At 42.3% G+C, this 23,729-nt stretch overlaps 1 protein-coding gene across 15 annotated transcripts in view; it reads left to right on the forward strand.

Moving 5' to 3' along the window:
* The window catches only part of ikzf4 (IKAROS family zinc finger 4), a 172,249-nt gene that overhangs the window by 18,829 nt on the left and 129,691 nt on the right, over positions 1-23,729 (forward strand). For 4 of the 15 annotated variants that reach the window (XM_063037590.1, XM_063037592.1, XM_063037596.1 and 1 more), the window contains exon 2: positions 21,554-21,717. The exons of the other annotated variants lie outside the window; for them this stretch is intronic. In XM_063037590.1, the coding sequence (XP_062893660.1) occupies positions 21,688-21,717 (30 nt within the window). In that variant the 5' untranslated portion in view covers positions 21,554-21,687. The remainder of the gene's footprint in view (positions 1-21,553; positions 21,718-23,729) is intronic. 15 annotated transcript variants of the gene reach the window in all.

Raw genomic sequence — 23,729 nt, forward strand, 5'->3', positions numbered from 1 at the left:
CTCACTTGCCAGCTCTTGCTCAATAAAGTATCACTTTCCCTTGCTTCTTATGGCTATCTCCACTCTCTCCTCTCTTTCAGTCTAGTTGAAGGGTCTCAACCCAAAATGTTGACCATCCATTTTCCTCCACAGATATTGCCCGACCTGCTAAGTTCAACCAGCAGCTTGGTTTTTTTAACCACCTAGTCCCTTCTCTTCACTTGTATGCTACTGGTGGTGAAGGGCATGCAGTTAATTAGAACACCAGTCTGCCAGCCTATAATCTATTCCTGTAACGTCACCTCTCACATATAGTACTGGAATAGGAAGGCTAATTCCAGCAGGCTTTATAGATGTTGATGCAACTTACCTACATTCTGTTGTCAAGGCATGGGCATATATTTGTGATTGACAAGTAAGGATTGCTAAGTTCACCTCTATCAAGTTTGACAGTTACCTTGAGTTGGTCTCTTGCATTAGCACCTGGCAGATTTCTTTTTTTTTTTGATGATGGATTTCCCATGAAATATTGAAGTAGGTTGAAAATCAAAAAGCTGCATATTCTGGAAAGCTGGATGAAAAACAATATGCTGGAATTACTCAGCATATCAGACATCTGTGGATGTACAGTACAGAAAGGGGCCATTAAACTCAAAAGGTCTATGCTGGCTCCCCACAACAAACACATCAATTCTATTCCCTTATTATTTCTTGTACAAACAAGAGAAAATCTGCGGATGCTGGAAATCCAAGCAACACATACAAAATGCTGGAGGAACTCAGCAGGTCAGGCAACATCTATGGAAAAGAGTAAACAGTTGATGCTTCAGGTCAAGACACTTCTTCAGGACTGAGAAGAAAGGTGGAAGACACCAGAATAAAAAGATTGAGACGGGAAGGAGGCGTGCTAGAAGGTGACAGGTGAGGCCAGGTGGGTGGGAAAGGTAAAGGGCTGGAGAGGAAGGAATCTGATGGGAGAGGAGAATGGACCATGAGAGAAAGGGAAGGAGGAGGGGACCCAGATGGAGGTGGTAGGCAGATAAGAGAAGGTAAGAAGCCAGAGTGGGGAATAGAAGATGCAGGGAGGAGGAGGGAAAATTCTTTTAACCAGAAGGAGAAATCGATTTATTACATTAGCTGTTATATTTATTACAGTAGCTGTTTAACCTACTTGTGTGCCTTTGGGATGTGGGGGGAAATCCACATGGTCACAGAGAAAATGTATAAACTTCATGGAGACAACACCCAGTGTCAAGATTGCTATATCTGTAAGGCAGCAGCAATAACTGCTGCACTGCCATGGATCACTCCCAGGTTGTTGTGGCTATCACTCTTGCATTCAGTCCTTAGTTTGTTCTAAATTAATTGATTATGGCTGTGGTACTGCATTTGGCCATAGCATCTTCATACAAAATTAACTAACCACTGATAGGTGCATCCCAACATACCTTTTTCTCTCCACCAATCACCCTCTGCAACTGAATACACTTGTTTTCTTGCTTTTTTCCTGTTTTGACGAAGGGACCTTGAACCAAAACGTTGACTTTTTTTTCTGCACTAATGCTGCTTTAAGCACTTTCAGTTTTTGCTTCAAATTTCCAGCAACAACTGTTTTTTTTGCTCCAATTCCTGATTGTTGCTCTTGGTTCCTGATATAAAATCATGTACCTGCATTGGGCTGGGTTGTGGTGTTGGCAGGAGTTGTATATCTTGTGTTTTGGTACATTTATGAAGGATAGTTATGCAGATACGACAGCCTTGGGATGTCAATTTTGTTGACAAAAAGTTGACAAATAGTCTTACTTTTTGGCAATGGAAAGGTCAAGGTTGAAAAGTGTGTTTTTTCACATAATTCTTTATAGTCATCACTTTGTTGTGACAGATACAGTAAGATACCCTGGCCTGATAGTAATAGTAGAGCAAAGGTCACAAGTTCCTCATTCATACTTCCACAATTTTGTTATTTCCTGCAATAATACTTTTAAACCTTGAGGATGGAGTGGCTTAATTACCACTTTCTCCTTTCTAATTTCCCTTATCTTTTATTCTTTACAATCTTGATATCTTGTTCTGTAGACATTGACTTTTCAATTTAATTTTTTTGTAGTTTATAATGTAAGCATATACAAAAAACCTAATTTCAATATACAAATGAATTGAATTCATTTTCCTGTTCACTTTAAAAGAATGTTGATATTTTGAGAAGTAACTGGTGTGCTGAATATTCAACAGTCTGCATTATAAACACATGGATACAGTAATTGGGAATACTTGATGCTTCGATTAGGAGTTCTAAATGATGGAGGTAATTTGAAAGATTTAATGCAGAGGCATTCAGTCGCAGGAGCAATGAATAGATCCATTTGATCCTTTGGAATCTAATGACAATGGGAAAGGCTTGGTCCATTGGAGTTTGTCATATAATGAAACTGTTTGGAAAAAGATACAACCCACTAAACTCCATTGCTTAAAAACTATTCTTCAGTCAGGGGATTGACATTTATTTGATGTTTCATGTATTTATTGTATTAGTAGCATGTCCTCTATGAACTGCAGCAACTCATTTTTTAATAGGTATTAACTATGTCACCTAAATCTTACTCTGTCATTCTGTCCCAAGATTGTCTGTGGGGAAAGATGCTGTAGAAAACATGTTTATCTGATGAAATTTTTATGCACTAATTTTCAGTTGCTGAATGTTTAGTATATACCCTGTGTTGGTCTTTAAAATACACTTCAAAAATAGAATTTTAATAGCTCTATGGTCGTATTTTGTAAACTACTGAAGAATCGTGTGTGTTTCTTCTGAATATGAGTTGTAACTTCTGTGTCCTTATCTCTGTTTAGTATTCTTTTCTTGAGGAAATAGAGATTTTATAAAATATTTATAACACAGGAGGAGGCCATATGGTCCATTTAATCTGTGCTGCTTGAAAAAGTGATACCCAATCTAATCTCAGTTTCTAGTGCTAAGTCTATAGCTCTGCAGGTCTTGGCTCTAGAATAGGGGTTTCCAACCTTTTTTTTTATGCCATGGACCCCTACTCTGGAAGTACTGCACTAATATCTTTGTAATGAGGAGAGGTTTTCTGCCTCTATCTTCCTGGGCTACGTCCATACTACGCCGGATAATTTTGAAAACGCCGGTTTCGAGTAAAAATGACAGGCGTCCACACTAAGCGTTTTTCAAAATATCTCCGTCCACATTAGAGGGATATTTGGGCGAATCTCCTCTACTGGGCATGCGCAGGACACACAGAAAACAAGCGAAGAGGAAACGGTATACTTGGTGCGCGTTTGTCCAGTTACAGAGTAGAAAAACTTTAAAGGAATTGCTCTTGGCTCTCGTGCAGGAGGACTTAAAACTTAAAAAAAAACAAATACTGGAGCGTATGGAGGCAGCCGACAGGGAGTTCACGGACAGTATGACCCGGCTGACGACAAGCATTGAAAAACTGACTAACTGTTGCATTAATAAAGCACCTTGTTGAATGTATAAAACATGTCTGCATCAGTGTTATCTTGTATTCCCATACAATGTTACATTAGGCTGTTACACATCTATTGTCAGAGAAGTACTTGTATAAATAGGTGAACCACCTTCATACAAGCAAGGACAGAAAACAGGGCAAAGTGAGTATACTTATTTATTCAGTAAGCTATGGGTCAAAGTATTTGGTGAGTATATTTCTAACCCTTCTGGCTTCAGTCTCGTTGCCATCTGTTCTGAAATTGTTAGGTGGTTGCGTTCAAGAAAACAACAAAATGCGGTGCTGCGGCCATCTGTTCCGGCACGTCATGACAGCGTTTTTAAATGGTCAAAAAAGCTCACTTTACAATTTAACTCTCACGCCGTTCACGCCGACTGCGTGTTATAATAGCTTGCGCAGTACCAAGCAGAAGCAGAAAAAGCATTGTTGTTGTGGTGTTGTCATCACAGTGTTTTTAATTCTCTCCGGTTGCCCCGTACACACTACAACGGATATTAGGTGTTTTCAGATTTATTCACTCTGGAGATTGTTTCTGAAAATCTCCATTTTCGGGGGATGAAAATGCCATTTCAGTGTGGACAGAAGGTCAAAACGAAGAGAAAAAGCTTCGTTTTCAAAATTATCCGGCGTAGTGTGGATGTACCCTTAGTTAAGAAAGTGAATGAAAAATGTACTCATTTCTCCTCTAGTACTTTAAATCTTTACCGCCTGGTTTTTGACGCTAATGAATCCTTCCTCTCTTCTGTGTCCTTCATAATTGGTTCTTGGTTTGGTTTCTATTCAGCATTTTGTTTCAAGAAAACAATCTTGGATAATCTAGTCTTTCCTCACGGCTGAAATCCAACCTTGGCAACATCTTTACATATGTCCTCTTGGTGCAATCACATTTTTTCTTGGTAATGAGGTGACCAGTACTCTGTAGCTGACCAAGCAATGTTACATATACTCGAGTTCCAGCATAAATTTCTTGCTCTAGTAACCTATGCCTCTGCGTGTAGAGCATCCTGTATCCTTTTAGACCACCTTTGTTTTTAAGGAATCAGTTTTAATGTCACTGGCATATGTTGTGAAATTTGATGTTTTGTGGCAACGGTATATTGCAATACATAATAAAAACTATAAATTACAGTAAGGATGGACTCAGAGTCGGCTGTGGTCGGCTGCTTCCAAGGTATCGGCAAGTTGATGGTGCCTAGAGGTTTATGGCAGGGGGTTTCTCCCTTTTGCCCCCGCTATCGGGGACTCGGGAGTCGATCGACTCGGGGACTTTGTGACTATTTTTTTACTGTGCCTATGGACTGTTTTTCATCAAATTATGGTATTGCTTTGCACTGCTGTAACTATATGTTATAATTATGTGGTTCTGTCAGTGTTAGTCTTTGGTTTGTCCTGCTTTCTGTGATACCACTCCGGAGAAACATTGTATCATTTCTTAATGCGTGTATGCATTTCTAAATGACAATAAAAGAGGACTGCGTGTTCTCATAATCTAAAAAAAAGTGTATACTGTATATAAAAAATTAAGTAGTGGAAAATAGAGGAGAAAATAGTGAGGTAGTGGACATGGATTCATTGTCCATTCAGAAATCTGATCGCAGAGGGGAAGAAACTGTTCCTGAAACATTGAGTGTGTGTCTTCAGGCTCCTGTATCACCACCTTGATGGTAGCTATGAGAAGAGGGTATGTCCTGGGTGATAAAGGTCCTTATTGATGGAGGCTGTCTTTTTGAGGTATTGCATGTTGAAGATGTCCTCGATGCTGGGGAGGCTTGTAACCATGATGGACCTGGCTGAGTTTGCAAACATCTGCAGCTTTTTCTGATCCAGTGCAATGGCCCATCCAGACTGTACGGTAATGGAACCAGTTAGAATGCTCTCCATGCTACATCTGTAGAATTTGTGAGTGTCTGGTGACGTAACAGTCTCCTCAAACTCCTAATGAAGTATAGCCACTGTTGTACCTTCTTCGTAACTGCATCAATATGTTGGACCCAGGATAGATCTTCAAAGATGTTGACACTCAGGAACTTGAAACTGTTCACTCTTTCCACTACTGATCCCTTGCTGAGGATTGGCGTGTGTTCCCTCAACTTCCCACAATCAATTCCTTGGTCTTACTAACATTGATGTTGCAACAACCCTCAACCAGCTGATCTATCTCACTCTTGTTTGCCTTCTCATCACCATCTGAAATTCTGCCAGCAATAGTTGTCATTGACAAATTTATAGATGGCATTAAACTGTGCTGAGCCATACAGTCGTGGGCATAGAGCAGTGGGCTAAGCATGCATCCTTGAAATGTGTCAGTGTTGAGTGTCAACAAGAAGGGGATGTTGTTTCCAATCCTTACAGACTGTGGTCTCCCAGTGAGGAAGTCAAGGATCTGGTTGCAGAAGGAGGTATAGATGCCCAGGTTTTGGAGCTTGTTGATTGGTACTGAGAGTATGATGGTGTTGAGCTGAGCTGCAATCAATAAACAGCAGCCTGACATAGTTATTACTGTTATCCAAGTGATCCAAGGCTGAGTGGAGAGCCAGTGAGGTTACATCCACTGTAGATCTATTGCAACGGGTCCAGGTCCTTGCTTAGGCAGGAGTTGATTCTAGCCATGACCAACCTCTTGAAGAACTTCATTACAGTAGATGTGAGTGCCACTAGGCAATAGTTGTTGATGCAACTCACCCTGATCTTCTTGGATACTGGTATGATTATCTGTCTTTTGAAACAGGTGGGAACTTCTGACTATATCAGTGAGAGATTGAAGATGTCCTTGAACAGTTCCGCCAGTTGGTTGGGGCAGGCTTTGAGAGCCCTACTAGCTACACCACCATGATCTGGTGGCATGTGAGGGTTCATCCTCTTGAAAGATGTTCTGATGTCGGCCTCTGAGATGGAGATCACAGGGTCACCAGATGCCGCAGGGATATGTACAGTTGTAGTTTCACTCTCCCTTTTAACATGTGCATAAAAGGCGATGAGCTCATCTGGGAGTGAAGCATCACAGTCATTCATGATGTTTGGTTTCATTTTGTAGTATTAGCCCGCAAACCATGCCAGAGCTTATGTGTATCCATTTCTGTCTGTAACCTCAAGGTTGTACCTGGACTGCTTATATAGTTCTGAATCACCGGTCTTGAATGCCACAGATCTAGCCCTCAGCAGACTACGAATCTCCAATTTCATCCATGGCTTTTGGTTTGGGTATGCCTGGTATGTTCTTGAAAGCATGCACACATTCAAAGGTTCAAAGGTCAAATTTAATGTCAGAGAAATGTATACGATATACATTCTGAAATGCTTTATCTTTGCAAACATCCACGAAAACAGCGAAGTGCCCCAAAGAATAAACGACAGTTAAATGTGAGAACCCCAAAGTCCCCCTCCCGCGCAGAAGCGGCAGCGAGCAACGATACCCCCTCCTCCCACCAGCAAAAAAAAAGTGCATCGGTACAGTCACCGAGTCCAAGCGTGTGCTAAGCAATAACAAAGACACAGACCAAAGTTACCCCAAAAACTTTGCATTTCATCCAAATTCGACAACTCACAGGTTCTCTCTCTCCCTAGCAAGGGAGAGGGGGATGTCCCCCACTTTCACAGCGAGCAGGAGACATAACAACAACCCGCTGGTTTACGATCTTAAAACTGTGTTTCGTCGCATCGAGCTGCAGCGCTATGTCCAAAATGGTTGGGTACAACCATGTTTCCGTGAAGCAAAGTCCATAATGTCCCTCTGGTACGGTAATCTTGCTCTGAGGTTCTCAGTTTTAATTCCTGGAGACTGTACATTTGCCAGCAGGTTAGTCTGGAGTGGGGGTCGGAGGTCTGAGACCTCGGCGTTTCAATTGTACCTGTAAACCAGCATGCTGTCTCTGCATTTTCTTAAAGGGTAACTGCACTCACAACCTGAGTCTGTAGTCCGAAGTCCATCAATTTTTGAGTACCGATAGATAGCTATTAGATTAGATTAGATTATGAGGACACACAGTTCTCTTTTATTATCATTTTGTAATGCATGCATTAAGAAATGATACAATATTCCTCCGGTGTGATATCACAAACACAGGACAGACCAAGACTGAAAAACTAACAAAAACCACATAATTATAACATATAGTTACAACAATGCAACAATACCATAACTTGATGAAGGACAGGCCATCGTCACAGTAAAAAAGTTCAAAGTCTCTCGAAAGTCCCACATCTCACGCAGATGGAAGAAGGAAGAAAGCTCTCCCTGCCATGCCCGACCACAGTCCGATTCTGAGTCGTCCGAAAACTTCGAGCCTCCGACACCGAGTACCGAGCACCATCTCTGCCGAACGCTTCGACCCCAGCCTCGGTAGCCAGCAGCAGGCAAAGCCAGGGATTTTGGGGCCTTCCCTCCGGAGATTCTCAATCGCACAGTGGCAGCGGCAGTGAACCGGGCATTTCAGAAGTTTTCTCCAGATGTTCCTCTGCGCTTCACACGTCTGTCTCCATCAAATCTGAATTGTGCACGGCATCCTACTTACAAATATGATATCATTTCACCGGAGAGCTGCGTGTACTGCGTCGCACCCCCATCTTCTTCTCCTGCCTGTATATTCAAAATTATTTAAGAATCCATATACTTAAAGTTTTTTCACATGACTCATTAGCCTCCTATTTATTGTAGATTCAGTTGTCTTGTTGCTTGTTCATAAATCTGTCACCTCACTTTCATGATGAAATTTCAATTACCTTTTTTTTGACCAAATTCTCAAAATTTGTTTACTTTTTTAAATCTTTCTTTGACGTGATCAATTGTACTGACAATTTTTATGCCATGTGTAAACCTCTTTATCCTCTTCTCTACATTTGGGTCTAAATCATATTAATATAGATTACAAAAATCAAGGCACTGTGTCCTGATTCTTGTAGAGCCCCTTCCAGTCACAAAACATCTGTCAATTATTGTTTGCTTCCTACCACTGAGGCAGTTTTGGATTCAATTTGTCATTCTATCGTGGTTCCCATGGGCTTTTACATTTCAAATTGCAGCAACTCCTTGATGCAGCAGAGAGATTTTAGACTAACTTACAAGAATTCTCATTTTTGTGAGTATATTTTCTAACCTAAGGTCTGAAAGGAATGTGATCAGGCTTGTAATTTGTATGACTATCTAGAAAATGAGTAGTTTGTTGCTATTTAAATCACAATGCTTGCTATAATACAGGTGTCCCTTGCTTTTTGAACGTTTGCTTTATGAAACTTCACTGTTATGAAAGACCTACATTAGTTACCGGTTTTTGCTAACAGAGGTGTTTTCACTGTTACGAAAAAAGTCCGCGCGCGATAAAAGGCAGAGCGCATCCCGAGCAGCCACTCCTCCCCCAGAACTGCATGCTCACCAGCATTACTAAAACACGTGCCTGTGAGCAGCCGTTGGCAAGCTGAGTTCTACGGTATCAGAAAAGCCTAAAGGAGCTTGTAAGGGTGTTACACTTAGCGTAAAACTAGACATAATTAAGCATTTCGATCGTGGTGAGCGAAGCAAGGACAAAGTGAGTTTGGCTTGTGTAAGTTGACGAAAATGATGTTGAAGAGGTTTTGGCATCCCATGACCAAGAACTGATAGATGAAGAGCTGATGCAATTAGAAGAGGAAAGGATAACAATCGAAACCGAATGTAGTAGCGAATGGACCGAAAGTGAAGTCGTCCAGGAACTGGACGTGAAGCAACTGCATGAGATGACAGAAAAATGTGCGAGGCTAGCAGTCAAGCATATTGTCGTTTTTCAAGCCTTCCACATCAGACACAGCAGACGACAAACCTCGACCTTCAACATCGAGGTAGGCAGACATGGCAGGCAGGTCATCTTCTTCTGTGATGGAAACGGATGATGATGAGATGACACCCCAGTGTCCCACCACCCCAACCCCCGGGCCATGGACCAATACATTGCTGCGGAGAATGCAGCGGTAGCCGGGACGCACCCAGCACATCTTTAAGAAAAAAGTGGAAATAAACAAGCTAATTAATTACGTGTGGGGTGGCACCTAATTAATTAGCTTGTTTTTTTGGCTTTTTGCTTAAAGATGTGCTGGGTGCATCCCGGCTACCGCTGCACCACTGCTTCGCGGCAATGTATCAGTTGGCGGCCCGGAGGGTGGAGGCCACTGCACCACCCCAGCCTCTGACGATTCAGCCTAACACACCATCATCAGTGTGCTCGGCGCTGTCTTCCTAATTCGGTAAATGATACTATACTGTACATACATTATTTCTACTTTATATAGGCTGTGTATTTTTATGCGTTATTTGGTATGATTTGGCAGCTTCATAGCTTAAAGGTTACTGGAGAGAGTGTTTCTGCCAAGTGCGCTTATGTGAGATTTTCTGCCGAGAGCGCTTGCGTGAGATTTTCGTTACGGAGAACAGTGCGGCAGTGATCGTAGAAAAGTATTTCTACTTTATATAGGCTGTGTATTTATCATATCATTCTTGCTTTTACTATATGTTACTGTTATTTTAGGTTTTATGTATTATTTGGCATGATTTGGTAGGTTATTTTTGGGTCTGCGAACGCTGACAAATTTTTCCCATATAAATAAATGGTAATTGCTTCTTCAACATTCTGGCATATGAACCGTTTCATAGGAACGCTCTACCTTCGGATGGCGGAGGAAACCTGTACTGTGAATATTGTTGAACAAGTCAAAGGACAGGGCATTGCTTTTTGAGCAGCACAGCAACCACTTTCCACCAATTAATGTCCAATAAATATGTATGAGGTGAATTATCATCTCACCTTTTGAGGAAGGAGAAAATACTCAGAACAGTTGCCAGATGTATATGTCCCTTGTAGTGCACTTTGGTTATATTTAAAGTCTACTGGCCTGTGTTTGTGTGAGCAGGAGAGAGAAACTCAGTGATGCAAATACAATGGATTCCAGTTAATTGGGAAACACTGGGACCGGTGCATTTTGGCCCAGTTAAGTGGTTGCCCCAGTTAGCCAAAGTTTCATGGAAATAGTTAAGTATTAAAAAAGATAAACTACCATTTAACTGAGTAACAATTTAAATGAAATACAGAGCAAATTAGAACACTACCAATACCTTTATAGTACTATAAAACTGTATATTTCCAATAATTACCCATGGAGGAATTCATCCAGTGCATGCTGCCATGTTCTTTTGATTGACTGTAAATGAACAAAATCAGCACAGACACCTAGTGCAGATAATGGACTGCCTTCAAACAATGCTTTCAACAATTCCATCCTCCAAATCTTCTTTTTCATTATAACATTCAAGATGATTGTCAATACAGTACCTTTATAATTCCTAAATTGTTGAAGTAGTGAAGTTTCATTTTCCGTTAGAAACTGGCAACAGTCACCTGCCCAAAGTAAGCAGCATAGTGTCCCAATAAACGAAGGGGATCCCAGCTATCTTCTCGATTGAGTTTTTGTTCTTTAAGAGTTATCCCAGATAAAAGGCTGCCCTAATTAACCCTTGGCCCAATTAACCATAATCCACTGCACGGTAAACTATGTTTTACACTCAACACCTGCAAGGCAAAATCCTCTACTACCAACCTCCTCTGGCTTTGCAACACTGCTTTCTTAGATAAAGATTCATGGCAAGATCCTGAAAATTATGAATTACATCTAATATCTCAGGTGCCAGCTTGGGGAAGGCAGACATTGATGCTGAAAATGTGCCTGAACCATCTTTAGTCAATTGAGGAAAGGGGTCGAGACCTCAGATATGGCACAAAGTTCATGGTCTACTGAGCAGCATTGATCCGTGCCTTCCTAGATGCTTCTGAGCCCTGTACTTCCTGTAGCAGGTGCCATATTGGGTGTCTTGAGTATCTCAGAAACTGCTAATCTCCTGGGATTTTTCCGCACAACAGTCTCTAGAGTTTACAGACAATGGTGCGAAAAACAAAAAAAAAAATCATCCAGTGAGTGGCAGTTTTGTGGCCAAAAATGCCTTGTTAATGAGTGAGGTCAGAGGAGAATGGCCAAACTGGTTCAAGCTGACAGGAAGATGACAGTAGCTCAAATAACCACGTGTTACAACGGTGGTGTGCAGAAGAGCATCTCTGAATGCACGACACGTTGAATCTTGAAGTGGATGGGGTACAGCAGCATAAGACCACAAACGTATACTCATTGGTCTCTTTATTAGGTACAGGAAATACCTAATAAAGTGGCTACTGAGTGTAGTTTAGACAATTAAATGGTTTGAGGCAAGAGTGTTTTAAAAAAAAGCATCCCCATTTTAGAGTCCAGCATGTGTGCCAAAGAGAACACTTCAAGCGTTCACAGAAATCTTAAGCCGGATCAACTAAGTACCTGATTCATTCCTACCTCTTGAGGTCCCCACTGTTGCCGAAGCTTGTCATGTGCCAATTCATTTTATTTCAACAGGATAGTCAATATAACATAGAGATACAGTTGCGCCAGCATGAATTAAGCAGTCTGACGGCCTGGTGGAAGAAGCTGTCCTGGAGCCTGCTGGTCCTGGCTTTTATGCTGTGGTACTGTTTTCCCAATGGTAGCAGCTGGAACAGTTTGTGGTTGGGGTGATTAAGGTCTCCAGTGATCCTTTGGGCCCTTTTTCCACACCTTTCTTTGTAAATATTCTGAATAGTGGTAAGTTTACACCTACAGGTGCGCTGGGCTGTCTGCACCACTCTCTGCAGAGTCCTGCGATTAAGGGAGGTACAGTTCCCATACCAGGCAGTGATGCAGCCAGTCAGGATGCTCTCAATTGTGCCCCTATAGAAACTTCTTCGAATTTGGGGTGGGGGGGTCATACCAAACTTCTTCCACCGTCTAAGGTGAAAGAGGCACTGTTGTGCCTTTTTCACCACGCAGCTGGTGTGTACAGACCATGTGAGATCCTTGGTGATGTTTATGCTGAGGAACTTAAAGCTGTTCATCCTCTCAACCCCAGATCTATTGATGTCAATAGGGGTTAGCCTGTCTCCATTCCTCCTGTAGCCCACAACCAGCTCCTTTGTTTTTGTGACGTAGAGGGAGAGGTTGTTTTCTTGACACCACTGTGTCAGGGTGATGACTTCCTCCCTGTAGGCTGCCTAATTATTATTTCAGATTTAGGCCAATAAGTGTGGTGTCATCAGCAAATTTAATTAGCAGATTGGATCTGTGAGTGGCGACCAGAAAATGCTCAAAATGATCTCTTGATGCAGGTTAGTGGCAAAAAAAAAATCTGGAGTTGATGGACATGTGTGAGATAATAAGTTGTAGGGGCATGGAGAAATAAAGAGAGAATGGTACTAATGGCATTTTTTCCCCTGGGAGTTAGAGTGGACTTGATGGCTCTAATGGTCACCCCTCTGTGTTGTTACACAGGTGTATGTGCTAACTAATTGCCTGGCTTAGTGTGGCTCCAGCCACAGTCAAAAAATGTGATGTTAGGAATTGGCACCCAATTGATCAGACACTTCTATCTCTCTACTACTGGGTCACCATGCTTGCAGTGCACATCATCTACAAAATGTACTGTGGCAACTTGGGCTGCTTTGACAACACCTCCCAAAACCATAATCCCTATGATCTTGAGGGGCAAGGAAATGATATCGTCTGGAGGTCCCTTCCTATTGTCATTCCATCACCTAAAATGCTTGAGCATTACCTAACTGTACAGAGGCAACGCCTTTACCATGTGAATTGCAGTGGGTTGAAGAAAGTAACTGACTAGCAACTCTGGGAATTGGGGTTAATGATAAGTGCTATTACCAACTTATTGTAAAGTCTAAAGTACCCAGTGTACAAGTCATTTGAGGTAGGAAAAAAAACCAAAATGCATTGCCAAGTAAATTCAAAACTATGACTGAACAGATATGGACAACCACAAATGTATTGAACTTCAAGTTTATGTAAAATAATGCAATGCTCATCAAGATTAAACATAGGGCTATTTGTGCAAACCTACCAAACTACAATCAACATTGCTTCAGATGAGGAACTTTCAGTCTTAATTCTGGTTTATTTTTTGATGAAAGACAACTTCATGAAGAGCCATGTCAGATGACATTGTACAATGGGCCCTGTTTGTTCCTCAGGTAGATGTAAAAAGTACTACACCACTATCTGAATAATACTAAAGAGATTTTATGCCTGATATTGATGTATATGCTTGATTTCTATCCTGGGTTGCTCAGTAGTGATCAGATACTTTATGGAGTTGGTGCCAGGGGAGGGAATTTCAAGTTGACTTCTAACACTGCATGCACTTTGGTGTTGAGGTGGAACTTGCTTGTTAGTTGTTTTTAAGATGCTGAATTTGAAACTTGTGTATGCTTTTATGCTTGGATTAGGATGTCTTTTGTTGAAATGAATGTGGGATGGTTTGGTTAAGTAGAACTCTGTAGGTATTAAATACATTGAGTGAACTGAATCCAGATTAAAACAATGCAAGTCTTTGTTAAAGTAAACACAAAATAATGCATTATATAAGGACACTACATTTAAACCTCTTTGTAATATACTTAAGAGGACTTATTTTCAGTAATTTTGTAGGGAGAACCAGTTGCTGGAGCTACACGAGAAGGTGCCCGTGTATGTAGCTGAGTAAATTTTTTGCCATATTTGTCAGTCCAGCTTTCTAAGTGTAGTGTGATACATTTTATATTCTACGGTGACTTGTAAAAGTATTCAGCCCCCAACCCTTTGTTCGTATATGAGTATTCCAACCAGGGATTTTGAACAACTTAACTGAGAATTCTTGTTTGTGAATCACGTGCTCCTTCTTTCACAGTAGACCCTAAAATGCAGGGAAAATTGTAAAGTATCAAAAACTAAAAATTCAAAAACTGAAACATCAGCAGTTCAGAAATATTCATCCCCCTTTGCTCAGTACTTGGTTGAAACACCTCTCGCAGCTATTACAGCCAGTGGTCTTTTTGGATAAGTCTCTATAGGCTTTGCACAACATGATGGGGCAAGATTTTCCATTCCTCCTTGCAAAATTGCTCAATTTGTGCCAGGTTAGTTGGGGAACAATGGTGGACAGTAGTCTTGATGTCTTGATAGAGATGTTTGATCGGTTTGAGGTCAGGTCTGTGACTGGGCCACTCAAGGACATCAATTTTCTTCATTTGAACCCACTCTATTGGTGCTCTGGCAGTGTGCTTTGGGTTGTTGTCCTGCTGAAAGATGAACTTCCTCCCCAGTTTAAGATTTCTGGCAGAGGCGAGTAGGTTTTTATCCAGGATCTCTCTGTATTTAGAAGCATTCATCTTTCCATCAATCCTGACCAGATTTCCAGTCCCTGCCGCTGAAAAGCATCCCCATAGCATGATACCACCTCCACAATACTTTACAGTAGGGATGGTGTTACCTGGCTGATGCGTGCTATCATATTTACTCAACATGAACCACTTAATGTGTTTAAGCCAAAAAGTTCCACTTTAGTCTCATCAGACCACAAAACCTTCTTCCACATCTTTACATTATATTCTAACTAACACATTGCAAAGTCTTTACAGGTTTTTTCTTTAGCCAGGGCTTCTTCCTTGCCACTCTGCCATAAATACCCTTTTTGTGCAAGGCCTTGGAGATTATAGAGCCATGAACTTCATCTTCAGTTACAGCCATTGACTTCTGTAGCTCACTCGGAGTGACTGTTGGTATCACAGTAACCTCTCTTAGAAGTGCTATTCGAAGTTTAGAAGTGCAGCCTGACCTAGGCAGTGTGGTACTTTTTTCCATTTTTTCACGATGGACTGCATTGAGTTAAGAGGTATGTTCAGTGGCTTTAAGATGGTCTTGTACCCTTCCCCAGATTTGTGCTTCGTCTTTGGTTTGGTCTGTTGAAAATCTACCTATCTTGGTTTCTTATGCTTAAATTACATTGTTTGTAGTATTTTCTTTTTGGTATTGTTATCTTTTGGAATTTTATTATACTTTAACATTGTATTAATGTTTATATGGCTTACCTTTTTTGTATACTTACTCAATAAAAAGATTTAAAAAGAAAGAAAGAAAATCTACCATACTGAGAAAGCGGGGTATTTATTCTTATGAATTCATTGAAAGCAGGTGATCTTACAATTTTCTGTATTAACAAATTGAGTGAGTTGGTTAGGTTAGTATAGTATTGCACCTGAGGAAATTTAGCATAGTACGTAATTACAAAGAGGGTGAATACTCTTTCAGCTTCACAATTTTGGTTTTTAATTTTTAGTAACTTGTTGACAGGTTTTAGAGTTTTTCTTTTGATTTGACATGATGCAGAATGTTTTATCGGCTAGCTTAAAAATCCTACTTAATATATATTAAATTTAGAAAATGAGACAGTAAAATATGAAAATAGCTGTAGGGGCAAAATACTTTTTCAAGGCACTGTACATTAAAGTATCTCAATATTTTGTCAAATCAATAATTGATTTCAGGAAGCAGCTTATACTGGTTTAATTTTTTAAAAAATAAGGAATTTAAATTCTTATTCTTGAAAACTATTGTTGCTTTTTGAGGAGTGACAAAGTATACACATTTGAAGTGTTCTGCTCAAACATGTTTGAAGTAATTTCTTTGGCAGGTATTGGAGATTGACACTTTTTTGGTAGCTTTATTAGAGGAAATGATACTCAAAGACAGTACATGAGCTTAGTTACACTCTGGTCAATCTATTCCCACCCCACCCCCCAACTTAGCATTTTTTCGTTTAGCAACTTTGTACTTTTGTGACTTCTGGCCTTGTACTTTCGTTAGCTTCATGTTTCAGAGACTTGCTGTGTAGGTATCCAAAGCCTTGACGTGTTAGCAGCCTACCCAACTGAATCTGGGGAAAAGGTAATGCTGTTCCTTTTATGGCTAAAAGACAGATTTATCTACCAGAAGGTCCAAACTGCACAAAGAACAAACAGATATTTTGCCAACTCCAGCTTGTATAAGCTACAAAAGGGCCTTGAGGGTCTGAGTTGATTCTGGATATGTTCCAGATAATGCCTGCTTCTGTGGACACTGCCTCCTATTTGCAAAACAGGATCATCAGCTTAAAATACAACCTAAACCCAGTCACCTCCACGTAGCTCCTCCTAAGTGTTCAAGGTGAAAATCTGATAAATTTGACAAAAATGTGTGTTCTTGAGGTAAGTATGGAAAAAAAAATTGACAGGTGCATTTTTCCCATCTTTCTCTGTCCTTTAATTTTTCTGTTCTGAAGTTGTCAAAATAGACAAAGAAGGGTTCTGCAGTATTAGTTCAAAGGTACTTTCCTCTGATACCCATGTAAATTTATTTGCAATGGGGTCATTAGATGGAGGTGTGAGTTGTTGTTGTTTACAAGGGTATCATTAAGCAAAACATACAAAATGGTGGAGGAACTCATTAGTAAACACGAGGAATTGTGCAGATGCTGGAAATTCAAGCAACACACATCAAAGTTGCTGGTGAACGCAGCAGGCCAGGCAGCATCTCTAGGAAGAGGTACAGTCGACGTTTCTGGCCGAAACCCTTCGTCAGGACCAACTGAAGGAAAAGCTAGTAAGAGATTTGAAAGTGGGGGGGGGAGGGGGAGGGGAGATCCAAAATGATAGGAGAAGACAGGAGGGGGAGGGATGGAGCCAAGAGCTGGACAGATGATTGGCAAAAGGGATATGAGAGGATCATGGGACAGGAGGCCCAGGGAGAAGGAAAAGGGGGAGGGGGGAAAACCCAGAGGATGGGCAAGGGGTATAGTCAGAGGGATAGAGGGAGAAAAAGGAGAGAGAGAGAGAGAGAAAATGTGTGTATATAAATAAATAACGGATGGGGTACGAGGGGGAGGTGGGGCATTAACGGAAGTTAGAGAAGTCAGTGTTCATGCCATCAGGTTGGAGGCTACCCAGACGGAATGTAAGGTGTTGTTCCTCCAACCTGAGTGTGGCTTCATCTTTACAGTAGAGGAGGCCGTGGATAGACATATCAGAATGGGAATGGGACGTGGAATTAAAATGTGTGGCCACTGGGCGATCCTGCTTTCTCTGGTGGACAGAGTGTGGGTGTTTAGCAAAACGATCTCCCAGTCTGCGTCAGGTCTCGCCAATATATAGAAGGCCACATCGGGAGCACCGGATGCAGTATATCACCCCAGCCCACTCACAGGTGAAGTGTCGCCTCACCTGGAAGGACTATCTGGGGCCCTGAATGGTGGTAAGGGAGGAAGTGTAAGGGCATGTGTAGCACTTGTTCCGCTTACAAGGATAAGTGCCAGGAGGGAGAGCGGTGGGGAGGGATGGGGGGGACGAATGGACAAGGGAGTCGCGTAGGGAGCGATTCCTGCAGAAAGCAGAGAGAAGGGGGGAGGGAAAGATGTGCTTAGTGGTGGGATCCCGTTGGAGGTGGCGGAAGTTACGGAGAATAATATGTTGGACCTGGAGGCTGGTGGGGTGGTAGGTGAGGACAAGGGGAACCCTATCCCTAGTGGGGTGATGGAAGGATGGAGTGAGAGCAGATGTGCGTGAAATGGGGGAGATGCGTTTGAGAGCAGAGTTGATGATGGAGGAAGGGAAGCACTGATCTCCCTCCTGGCACTTATCCTTGTAAGCGGAACAAGTGCTACACATGCCCTTACACTTCCTCCCTTACCACCATTCAGGGCCCCAGACAGTCCTTCCAGGTGAGGTGACACTTCACCTGTGAGTCGGCTGTGGTGATATACTGCGTCCGGTGCTCCCGATGTGGCCTTCTATATATTGGCGAGACCCGACACAGACTGGGAGACCGCTTTGCTGAACACCTACGCTCTGCCAGTGAAAGCAGGATCTCCTCGTGGCCACACATTTTAATTCCACATCCCATTCCCATTCTGATATGTCTATCCACGGCCTCCTCTACTGTAAAGACGAAGCCACACTCAGGTTGGAGGAACAACACCTTGTATTCCGTCTGGGTAGCCTCCAACCTGATGGCATGAACATTGACTTCTCTAACTTCCGTTAATGCCCCTCCTCCCCCTCGTACCCCATCCGTTATTTATTTATATTCATTCATTCTCTCCCTCTCCCTCTCCCTCTCCCTCTCCCTCTCCCTCTCCCTCTCCCTCTCCCTCTCCCTCTCCCTCTCCCTCTCCCTCTCCCTCTCCCTCTCCCTCTCCCTCTCCCTCTCCCTCTCCCTCTCCCTCTCCCTCTCCCTCTCCCTCTCCCTCTCCCTCTCCCTCTCCCTCTCCCTCTCCCTCTCCCTCCCCCTCCCCCTCCCCCTCCCCCTCCCCCTCCCCCTCCCCCTCCCCCTCTCCCCCCCTCTGACTATACCCCTTGCCCATCCTCTGGGTCCCCCCCCCGTCTTTCTCCCTGGGTCTCCTGTCCCATGATCCTCTCATATCCCTTTTGCCAATCACCTGTCCAGCTCTTGGCTCCATCCCTCCCCCTCCTATCTTCTCGTATCATTTTGGATCTCCCCCTCCCCCTCCCACTTTCAAATCTCTTACTATCTCTTCTTTCAGTTAGTCCTGACGAAGGGTCTCGGCCTGAAACGTTGCCTGTACCTCTTCCTAGAGATGCTGCCTGGCCTGCTGCGTTCACCAGCAACTTTGATGTGTGTTGCTTGAATTTCCAGCATCTGCAGAATTCCTGTTGTTTATCTATGGAAAAGAGTATGGTTGACTTTTCGGGCCAAGACCCTTCTGCAGGACTCTTTTCCATAGGTGCTGCCTGGCCTACTGCGTTTCTCCCAGCATTTTGTGTGTGTGTGTTGTTTAGATTTACAGCATCTGCAGATTTTCTCTTGTTTGTGAAGGGTAATCCTAGTTGGGTTTAAGTCCGGTAAAAAAAAATAGAAATTCTGACATGCCAATGGCTTATTGAGGATGAATTGTGTTTCTATCTCACTTTTGATGATGATTGGGCTTCTTGACATCTAGTAATTAAGTTCTTAAGGAGTTTATGACCTTAAAAACTTAAATTTTGAAATGGCTATAGGTGAGTGGCTATAGATGAGGATAAGTATGAACCTTGAGGGAAAGAACTAAATTCAAATTGCAGGAGTATTCAGCAGAAACTTGGGAGGGGTAATTACAAAAAGGTGACTGAGGGCAAGTCTACATCTGACATGAACAGTATTTAAAGACTAACTGCACTGAGTACAGGACAGGTATTTCCCAGTAAGAAAGAAGAATAAGTATGGCAATGTCAAGGAATGTCAAGGATGATCTTAGTCAAGAAGTAAAAGGAAGCTAAAATTAAATGGAGCTCTTGAGGATCATAAAGAAACTCAAGAAGGGAGTTGGGAGAGTCAGAAGAGGACATGGATAGTCCTTGGCAAGTAGAATTAAAGAGAACCCAAAGGCATTCTAGATTTCCCTCAAGAGCAAAAGGATAACTGGGGAGAGGGTAGGGCCACTCAAAGATAAAGGAGGGAACGTGTGCTTAGATGTAGAGGACATGGGTGATGTTCAAATTGAGTATATTGCATTAGTATTTATCAAGGATATGGATGAAGAGGATTGTGAGAACAATACAGAGTGTGCCACCGTGTCAGCACATTTTGAGATAAAGTAAGAAGTAGTATTGAGACTCGTAAAGAATGATAGGGCGGATAAGATCAGAATCAGGTTTAACTTCACTGGCATATGTCATGAAATTTATTTTGTGACAGCAGTACATTGCAATACATAATTAAAAATTACAATGTGAAATATATAAAAAGAAATTTAAGTAGTGCAAAAAAAAGGGAAAAAATAGGGAGGTGGTGTTGATGGGTTTATTGTCCATTCAGAAACCTGATGATGGAGGAGAAGAAGCTGTTCCTGAAACGTTGAGTGTGTGTCTTCAGGCCCTTGTACCACCTATTTGATGGCAGTAATGAGAAGAGGGCATGTTTTGGGTGGTGGTGGTCCTGAATGGTACTGCCTTTTGAGGCATCGCCTTTTGAAGGTGTCCTGGATGCTGGGGAGGCTAGTGCCCATGATGGAGCTGGCTGAGTTTACAACCCTCTGCAGCTTTTTCCAATCCTGTGAAGTAGCCCTGCCATACCAAATAGTAATGCAACCAATGTACATCAAAGTTGCTGGTGAACGCAGCAGGCCAGGCAGCATCTCTAGGAAGAGGTACAGTCGACGTTTCGGGCCAAGACCCTTGGTCAGGATGAAGGATCTCGGCCCAAAACGTCAACTGTACCTCTTCCTAGAGATGCTGCCTGGCCTGCTGCGTTCACCAGCAACTTTGATGTGTATTGCTTGAATTTCCAGCATCTGCAGATTTCCTCGTGTTTGCAGTAATGCAGCCAGTTAGAATACTCTCCATGGTACATCTGTAGAAATTTGCGTGAGTCTTTTGTGACATGCCAATTCTTCTCAATCTCTTAATGAAATATAGCTGCTGTCATGCTGCCTTCATAATTGCATCAGTATGTTGATCCCAGGATGGATCCTCAGAGATGTTGACACCCAGGGGCTTGAAACTGCTCAGACTTTCTATTGCTGATCCTTGGGGCCTGATGGGATATGCTGCAGGTTATTGAGAGAGGCAAGCAATAAGATTGATTGATACAGCATGGAGTAGGCCCTTCCAACTTTTTAAGCTACACTGCCCCAGCAACCCCACTACCCTGATTAACCCTAATCTAATCATGGGACAATTTACAATGGCCAATTCATCTATCTGGTACATGGAAAGAAACCAGAGCACCTGAGGAAAACCCACACATTCAATGGGGATGCAGCCACTCAATATACTCTCCGTGACATATCTATAGAGGTTTGTCAAAGTTTTAGATGTTGTGCTGAATCTTTGCAACTTTTTAAGAAAGTAGAGTTGCTGCAGTTGCTCAAGGACTCATCTGTGGATCTGAATGAATACACCATGGTTGTCATAGACTTTATAAAAACAGTTGTAGATGAGTGTGTCCCCACAAAATTCAGAGTCTTCCCCAACCAGAAGCCCTGGATGAAACACGAGATCCACAATCTGCTGAGGGCCATGTCAGAAGTTTGGAGACAAGAAAGGTACAAGAGGTCCAGGTACAATCTTCAGAAAATCAGCTCACGGGTGAAGTGGTAGGAGGCTATGTCGCTTGACTTAGCCCCCCACTTGGTTTACACTTATGACTGTGTGGCTAAACACAATCCAATGGCATATTTAAGTTTGCTGACGACACCACTGTTGCAGGCTGAATCAAAGGTGGTGATGAATCAGCATGTCAGAAGGAGATTGGAAACCTGGCTGAGTGGCGCACGACAACAACCTCTTACACAAGAACAAGGAGCTGATTATTGACTTCAGGAGGAGGAAACCGGAGATCCATGAGCCAGTTCTCATTGGGGAAATCAGAGGTGAGTTCCTCAGCGTTATCATTTCAGAGGACCTGTCCTAGGTCCCACACGCAAGTGCTATTATGCAGAGTCCTGGAACATGGCTTAGTCCAAAGCAATCCCATAGTTGCTCCTCTCCCTCCTGTGACCACCTTTGTTGTCTTAATCTCTGGAGCCTTGCTCTTTTGCCTCTGCCTGTATGCAGGTAGGAGGACAACCAAGTTACTAGGTTTCCTAAAATGTGGTCTAGGCATGGGAGAGTAGGTATTCCTTATTGTAGTATATCAGTGGTCGAGTGTGTTTGGACCTTTGGTGCCACAGGTTATGTGCTGATGGTAATTGGGCCAGGATTTCTTCAAACAAGCCTGATTAAAATACCTGACTATGATATGAAATGCCTTAGGGTGGACTGCTTCTTATTTGGAGACAGCATCGTGCAGTATCTCAAGAGCCTGATCACAGTTGGCCGATGGTGGTATGTAAACTGCGGTCAGGATCACAGAGGAGAACTCTCTTGGTAAATTGAACAGCCTGCCTTTGATCGTTGGGTGTTCAAGGTCGAGGGAACACGAGAACAACAAAACTGTCACATTGGAGCACCACAGAGAGTATCATGAAACACACCTTTTGCCTTTTCCGAATCAGTAGTTCAATCCATCTTGTCTCAATGGTGGTGTAGATAGCATAGTAGAATACAGGGAGGTGCAGATCAGTTTCAAATATGTGTTGAGAAATGTCGGATAGAATTTATTTCAGCCACATGTGAGGTGTTGCAGTTGGGAGGTCAAATGTAATGGGACAATACTCTGTTAGTGGCAAGACTTTTAACAGTGTTGATTTGCAGAAAGACCTTGAGGTTCAAGTCACTGCAAAGGTTGATAGGGTGGTAAAGAAGGTGTGTGGCATGCTTGCCTTTATTAGACAGGGCATTGAGTTCAAGATTGGAAAATTACTGTATGTTGTAGTTTTATAACACTCTAGTCAGGCTGCACCTGAAGTATTGCAGCACACATCAAAGTTGCTGGTGAACGCAGCAGGCCAGGCAGCATCTCAACGTTTCGGGCCGAGACCCTTCGTCAGGACTAACTGAAGGAAGAGTGAGTAAGGGATTTGAAAGTGGGAGGGGGAGGGGGAGATCCAAAATGATAGGAGAAGACAGGAGGGGGAGGGATGGAGCCAAGAGCTGGAAAGTTGATTGGCAAGTTGCATTCATTCAAGGTGAGAGGGGTAAATTCAAATGAAATGTGCTGAACAAGTTTTTTTTACACAGTGGGCGGATATGACAGTGGAGCACATGTACTAGTTTTAAGAGGCTCTTCAAATGGCACATAAATGTACAAGAAATTAAAGGATACAGACATTGCATAAGAAGGGATTCATTTGATTGGTGTTTAACTACAAACGTTTGTAGTTCTGCAAAATATTGTGTGTCAAAAGGGATTGTTGTGCTGTACTGTTCGCTAATCCAATTTATAAGAAATGGGCAGATACCTCCTGCAGAATGTAACAGCAAAGTGATAATGACCAGCTAATCTGTTTTACTGATGTCATTTAAAGATAGGACATAAGACATTTGGTAGGATATTGGGAGAATATGTTCTGTATTTAGTGCTACAGGGTCTTTTGCAACTGTCTAAAAGAGCAGACAGGACCTCTGATTTAACTCAGCAATTTTCTAGTTCCCAGACTTGGAGTAACTTAGATTTAGGTGCTGAGATCTATTGACTGATATGTGAGCCCAAAACCTTCAGACTTGAAGTAGAAATTTTACCCATTGACCCACAGCTAACATAGTGTCAGGTATTACTCAGTAAATTGTGGGGTAGGTATAGTGTTTTTCTTGTGGCTCATTGCACTCTGCTGTAAATAAAAACAATTTAAAGTAATCTAATTGAAGCATGGTGTGGTGAGCATTGCTTGGTGCTTCAGAGGCTGTATCATTCTACCAAGCTATTGTTTTGTATCTATCATCCATTACAAAGAATTTCCTATCACTGTAGTGCTGTCAAGTAAAAGCCAAATTAGAGAACAGG

Source organism: Mobula hypostoma, chromosome X1 (genome assembly GCF_963921235.1).
Source record: "Mobula hypostoma chromosome X1, sMobHyp1.1, whole genome shotgun sequence".
Classification (NCBI taxonomy): Eukaryota; Metazoa; Chordata; class Chondrichthyes; order Myliobatiformes; family Myliobatidae; genus Mobula; species Mobula hypostoma.